This window comes from Hippocampus comes, unplaced genomic scaffold, assembly GCF_001891065.2.
Source record: "Hippocampus comes isolate QL1 unplaced genomic scaffold, H_comes_QL1_v1.1 scaffold17, whole genome shotgun sequence".
Taxonomy (NCBI): Eukaryota; Metazoa; Chordata; class Actinopteri; order Syngnathiformes; family Syngnathidae; genus Hippocampus; species Hippocampus comes.
The window spans coordinates 837,892-844,985 of record NW_017805002.1 but is presented as its reverse complement, the minus strand read 5'-3'; the positions used below and the strand labels follow the sequence as shown (position 1 = coordinate 844,985).

At 42.4% G+C, this 7,094-nt stretch overlaps 2 protein-coding genes across 2 annotated transcripts in view; both read left to right on the top strand.

The window, feature by feature from the left end:
• Positions 1 to 1,842, top strand: part of mst1 (macrophage stimulating 1) — a 12,877-nt gene extending 11,035 nt beyond the window's left edge. Inside the window, exons 15-18 of the mRNA XM_019857165.1 lie at positions 82 to 228; positions 317 to 423; positions 797 to 936; positions 1,572 to 1,842. Of these exons, the coding sequence (XP_019712724.1) occupies positions 82 to 228; positions 317 to 423; positions 797 to 936; positions 1,572 to 1,733 (556 nt within the window). The 3' untranslated portion in view covers positions 1,734 to 1,842. The remainder of the gene's footprint in view (positions 1 to 81; positions 229 to 316; positions 424 to 796; positions 937 to 1,571) is intronic.
• A 3,165-nt stretch (positions 1,843 to 5,007) lies between these two features.
• LOC109507177 (high mobility group protein HMGI-C) overlaps positions 5,008 to 7,094 on the top strand; it is a 12,903-nt gene continuing 10,816 nt past the window's right edge. The window contains exon 1 of the mRNA XM_019856428.1: positions 5,008 to 5,205. The gene's annotated coding sequence lies outside the window, so the exon portion shown is untranslated. The remainder of the gene's footprint in view (positions 5,206 to 7,094) is intronic.

The following is a 7,094-nucleotide window of genomic DNA, read 5'->3' as shown; positions in this document are numbered from 1 at the left end:
TATATGTGTGTGTGTGTGTGTGTGTGTGTGTGCACCAGAAGAGTCTCAAATCTTGTCTCTCCCTGCTGTGTGTGCGTTCAGCTATGTAGATCTACCCGGCTACTCGGCCATGCTGGGCACCTTGTTCCGTGACCCACAGGACGACGAACCCGGCGTGCAGACCATCCCTCTCACCAAGATTGTCTGCGGACCCTCCGAGTCTCAGCTGGTCATGCTGCAGCTGGAATCGTGTGTACATCCTTACACACACACACACACACACACACACACACACATATGCATTCCATCTGACACTATTTTCTCTTTGTGTCTGTAGCCCAGCCCAGTTTAACGAGCGCGTCTCTCAGATATGTCTGCCTCCTGAACGCTACATCGTGGCTGAGGGGACCATTTGTGAGATAGCAGGATGGGGTGAAACCAAGGGCAAGTCATAATAATACCATAAAAATTAGATTGACAATAACAGTGGTGATTTGCAATACGATTGACCCAATTGTGCAGTTTTTCAGTGTCAGTTGTCCGAAGAGTGTCCTCACTTTTGTCAAATACGATAAATCTGAATTAATGCGTGCACACAACTTAGTGCCCAAATGTAATCACAATGAGCTGTTTCTGAAACTTTGACCTTCAAGTCTAGCTCACCAAAGTTGTGCAAGTGTACCTAGTTGTGTCCTATCAGTCTTGTGCTTTTGACTGCGTTTAGTGTGCAGATTATTGTTTATTGCTAATTTCATCTTCGTTTAACAACTGTCCAGCTTCTGGTTCTGTCAAGTCATTCCTTTGCTCTCCTTTCAAGGTACTGGAGATGAGACAGTCCTCAATGTGGCCCAGATACCAGTCCTTAGCAATAAGGACTGCAACAAATACTTCCGAGGTCGGGTCAGGGAGAACGAGATGTGCACCAGCTCCTTCCAGGGAGGGGTCGGAGCCTGCGAGGTGGGTGACCACTGGGATTAGAAGTGTTACATTACCCTGTCTGGATTTTAAATTCTTTGATAGTTTAGTTATAATGGGGAAAGGGAAAGGTGTGATACTTAGGCAGCACAATTCAGGTAACACATCTGAACCAAAAAAATCTGGGTTTCAGAATTTGGCTCAAAAAAGCTTCATCTGCCTCCAAGATAAAATGAAAATCGATTCCATGGTTCAACATGGCAATGAGACCAAAATCAACCAAAGAAGCTTGGAAATGGCCCTGTCAGAACCCCCAGACCTAAACCCAATTAAGAATATGTCAGGTGACCCCTGCACTACTGCAGATATGCCCTCACAGCGGGACACGTTAGGAGCACTCCCAGTATGTTCACAGATGTCATTCTCCTCACAATTAGAGTTAACAGAGTGATTTTCTTTCACATAACTCGCATGTATAATAATGTGAGTTCAGTGAATCAATGACATTCAATCTACAGCACAACCAAAAGCATTTTCTTTTGTTTCAATCGAGTCGTCCAGGTAATAGGTCCCTTTAATGGTGAAAAAAGGTTTAGTAATTTATATTGGTCTCATTTTTAAAAACATTTGGACGTGGACGTGTAGAGTTTTCATATCCACTGTACGTATGCCTGCAGCGGGACTATGGTGGCCCGCTGGCATGCCAGAACCGTGACTGCTGGGTCCTGGAGGGCGTGATCATTCCCATGCGGCGCTGCGGACACCCGGGCCAACCCAGCATCTTTATCCGTGTGTCGGTCTACGTGGACTGGATCAAGAAGGTCATGGGCTTTGCTTAGGGAAGCGTAGAAGGGAAATATTAATTATTTGATGTTGTAATGTTTTCTGTTTTTTTGTTTTTTTATGACTGCTTATTACATTAAATGATGAGAAACAGTGGTACCTTGACATGAGTTTAATTTGGTTCGTGATCAAAATTACAGCTCATATATAAACTCAGTTTTCATTATTGAAATAACTTGAAATGACATACTCCCATTCTACAGTAAAATTACTGTATTTAATGTAAGATTTTAGGGGCGTGGCTTATTGGCATTAGCAGTTAAGGTGATGTTGGCCCAATTTGTTTGCGTGTGAACATCTGGGCATGAGTTGTTGCCTATAGCAGATCGTTGAGAGTGTCCACATTTTATGTTTGTGTTCAAATGTGTTTGTCCCGTTCAATCAATGGCTGAATCGATGCTCTGGCTCTCCTTACCCATATGCAAGGGCATTATAGTACCATGATTGCTTCATTTTTTTTCCCCACTTCACTCGAGCGGCGGCATATCTGAAGTTCAAATTTTGGCTTGCAGTTCAAAGCAAAAAAAAAAAATCTGTCAAACAATGACTTGACAGTTGGCACACTTGTAGAGTCAAGGTACTGTACCACAAAGTCTGTTTTTTTTTTTTTTTGGAACCATTAGAAAATGGTTTTGAACATGTTAGTACAGTTAACTAACGCACTTACATATACAGGGTGCAAAGTTATTAAGGTCTGAATTTGTATTGTGACAGAGCAAGGTTGTACGACTTGACTTTAGAAACTTTCTTAACCTGAGTAATAATTTGACTTTCTTGAAATTCAGCGAGGCCTCGACTTGACCTGCTTGATTTTTTTTTGCCACAGTAACTTGCTTGGAACTTGAAGGCTAAAGCTTATGATTTGACTCACGATTTGCGTCAAGGGGGAGTTTTCAGAAAAGTGTGTATGTAACATTTCACTCATCCCCACTTTACTCCCCTCACTAATATCCACTTCAACCATGTAGTGATGGAGTGTTACTATTATACTAAATGTATCTGTTTTATTTTTTGCAAAATACAGTTAATTAATAATCAAAAGGAAATGATGACTGTTGCAGTCGAGAAGAAATTTTGCTAATTCTGCTTCGCTTCTGAAACCTTTCAGCTGCCTGTGGCCCTTTTGTTCTGCTTTGTCGGCTATGTCCAATTTATGGAAAACGAGGGATAGGCAATATAAAAATTACCAACTCCCCATTCCACCCAAGAACTAACTTGAATCGACTTGCTTCATCATTTGTCACAGCAACTTGGGACTTTCTTGAAACTCAAATGTTAACTTTTGACTTACCATGTGTGCTTACAGTGATGCCTTGAGGTACAAGTGGATCAACTTTTTTGAGATACCTCTTGTCCTTTGACTGATTTGTTTTTTGTTTGTTTTGATTTGACTTGACAGAACAGACTTGAGAGACAAGTCTGATGACAATGAACTCAAGTCAAAACTTTGAAAGGTAGTGAACAATTCTTCAAAAAAGAGGTTTTAAGTTGTGCCACTCTCAGTTCAAGTTTACTGCCGACTAAACATAAACCAGAAAGAATTATAACCGCCTGGATGTAGAACAACCAAAGAAATGCTAAAAGAAAAGCAGTGCTAGCTTAATGCTAAATTTAATTAGCATCTGTATTGCAACTTTTTTAGCAATGGATTTAACACAAATTGTTCAGCAACAACATGAAGACAAACAATATAACAGTGCTCACACTCATACACTCTTTATCCTCTGCGTAGACCGACGAATATTAGTGCCAAACCGATGAGCTTAGAGAGCCATTCTAGGCAGGAGACACCCAGCTGAAATATGATTGGCTGCTGCAGAGGCAGGAACTGCCAAGAACTCAAGTGGGACTCATAATAACAACTTCTCAGTGGACAGTCTGTCTGTCTGTCTGTCTGTCTGTCTGTCTTTCTGTCTTACACTGTCCCCAAGTGGCCAAGGCGGGCACACCAGTAGGAGCACCATGTAATTGATGCGCCGTGACAAAAACTGTTACCGGTAATTATTTTTAATTCTATTTAATTATGTCATTACTGAATGTTTTTATTAAGTACCACCACTGTATGTGACTCACTCCCACCGCTGCTTTATTTTATCCCACTAACTCCCTTGACTGAATTGTATAAAGCTCCACAGCACCTTCTGCACCCCCCCACCCCCCACACACACACACACACACTCCTCGGACCCTTCCGACTTCCTCCTAACCCCACCCTTCACTCTCTCCAAAAGAAATCCCTCTTGAGTTAGTCTTTTGATGGCGACACCCCCAAACTCTAAAGACACGCCTTTGTGCCTAATGCCCCACTGTATGCGCTGCACATTCTTTCTAGTACTATAGGAGAAATTTTGCAATGCGCTGCCAATGAGCCCACGGAATTCAGCTTAAACAAACCTCAAGGTCAGGAGTCCCAAAAAGAATCTCTATAGCATGCATTATTCCGCTTTCAAGCTTCTTTTGTTTCACTGACAGTCAAAGGTACACAGAACATATTTTTTTTTCTTTTAACTATGCTGCCAGGAAATTATAAGAATGTTCTTTCACTTTCACTTAGTCATATTCACAGTGGCTGACTTGTTGCACATGGTTCATGTATGAATGTCCCACCTAGAACCGCTCTCACTTCTGGGAAAACAAGAATAAGTTATTTTTGTTTCTTTTCTTTTCCTTTTTTTGTTAAAATAAATGCTGCCAAATAAATATGTGAAAGTGTGCTATGATAGTTTTATCCTTGGGGTAGTTTGACAAAAGAATCTCCGTCCACCAAAAGAATGTCACAGACGTTATAGAACAGTGAAAAATAATGATCAAGATTAAAATGTTTCCGTGTTTACAGGTTGGTTCACAAGGTATTTGGACCATGGCCTCATCACAAGTTAAAGAGACACAAGTATTTGGACACCCAACTGTGATTAGTTCAATCACAATCATGGTGTCAAATGTACGACCCTTTATTTATTTATTTATTCATTTATTTTGATTTATGTGCACCTAAAAATGGGAAACTTGGAAATGTCATGATTGAGTTATCATTTAGAATCATTTCCGAGCTTATTAGGCCACAAAATATACAGTGCCAGTCGTCTTGAGATCAAATTGTGTGAACGTGGCCCTGAAAGAGAAATTTGTTGGGCACTGTAGATACAGTATAGACAAAAGTATTCGGGCACTTGAGCAAAGTGAGTGTTCCACTGAGTGCCTTTGGGGGCGTGGTTATATTTTCCCCACTCCCCCTTTTGGCTCTAACATGCTTTAATTGAGAAGTATGCGATGCCATCAGGGAGGGCACAGGGCTATACAGTACAACCCTCCCCGCCCCCTTGTTACACTGAGGCTGGGTTCTATTTGTTATTGGACGTGTACGTGTGTTTTGGGGTTGGTGGTTGTGAAGGAATATATATCGAAATAGGGTAAGACGTACAGACATCAGCAGCAGTTTTCCTTCATCGCGGTGTCAGCATCCACCAGGTGAGGCTTCAAAAACGCCCGTGGTTTTTTCCCAGCCAGTATGCATGAGCGTGCGTTTCTGTCGAGTCGACCATATTTATTCGACCATATTTTTGCACCTGTACACTAGCTCCTATTTTTTGATCGGATTCTTTGCGGCGCAGTCAAGTTGGTGCAAAACACGCATCGCGCAAGTGATGAGAACCCTTGAAAGAGGGATGTTGTGCTTGTACTAGTGTTAAATGCCGAAGTTCCACGCATCGCGTTTCTGTATACCACCAAGGCGCAAGGGATGGGGGTTGGGGGGGGGGGGGAAGAACATTCAGTCCCGTCGTGGGCAGTGAGGCGCAGTACTGGTGGTCCAGCACGCTCGTTCCAAAAGTGTTGTGCTACAGCTCATCACACAAAAGTAACTTAAAAGGCGGCGTTTGAAAGCATATGAATAACTTCGTGACTTTCTGCTTGTGTGTCATTTATTTGTATTGGCAATTAGCGTGCAACTGTCCAGGGAGTGCACGTTGACGGCAAGTTTACTTCGGACACACTGTACTCGTCGACTCACTGTTTATGTTCTCAGTATGTTAATTTCTTGACATTATTTTGCTGAGTAAAATGTAGGTTGTTTCTTGTGAAACTTTCAGGTGAATATAATTTTTAGGGGGTAACTCGGTGCCCTGGTGTTTAGCATGTCTGCATCACAGTTGCGAGGTCCTGGGTGCAAATCTCAGCTTTTTGAAAAATTTTCATGTTCTCTATCCCAGCTGACTGTTAGGGAGAGAAGTGGGGTACACACTGGACTGGTTATCATTCAATCACTGGAAACGTCCATCCACCGTTTTTTATGGCATTTGTCCTGATGGTGATGGGCAACTAAATGCAACTCTCCCAATTAACGTTTGGCAGAAGTGGGGTAAACCCTTGACTGGTCATCGGCCTATCGCAGGACACAATCAGCCACACTCACATTTACACCTATGAACAATTTAGGATTTTTAATGAACCTCACAAGGATGTTTTTGGAGGAAACTGGAATGCCAAGAAACTCAAAATGGTGAGGTTGGTGTCTTCACCTACCTCTGTTCCACTGTGCTGCCCAGTTTCAGCAATTCCATTTCAAAATCCTGGTCATGAGAATCAATTTATGAATGCCAATTAGATTTCTAGGACATTAAGAAAGAAAGACATTGACCGCTGTGAAACCAAGGCATGTTGCGAAAACCAAATTGAATCAGAAAATTGTTTTTGATTCAACTGAACCCAATCAAGTCATTTAAAATGTACTGTCACTGAATCATATCACACCTCATGTATGGAGATACACATCGAATCATCTCTTATGCGAGATGCACCACACCCCACATACTCTGATAGCCTGGATCGGCTGTAATTTAACCTAAAATATCCATCCATCCATCCGTTATCCGAGCCGCTTATCCTCACAATGGTCGCAGGCGTGCTGGAGCCCATCCCAGGTGTCTTCGGGCAGTAGGCGGGGGACCCCCTGAATCGGTTGCCAGCCAATCGCAGGGCACATATAAACAAATAACCATCGTGCTCATTCTCACACCATGGGACAATTTCGAGTGCTCCATTAACCGGCCACGCTTGTTTTTGGAATGTGTGAAGTATCCGGAGAAAACCCACGCATACCGTATGCATGTATTGAGGAATTGTATTTTCTTGGCAAGATGCACACTAGGGTGGTCCACATTTTCATGGCAAAAAAAAAAGTTTGTCGGATTCGTCGGGCCGGGTCGGAATTCTTGTCGATACTATGGTACAAGGTTCTGTGCAAAATTTCATTCCGATCTGATGATATTTTCCCGTCCCGCAAAGCGGCCAAAGTTTCCACCATAACAACTGGTCTCAATAGGGTGAACATGTGTATTTTAACCGTGTATTTTGCCATG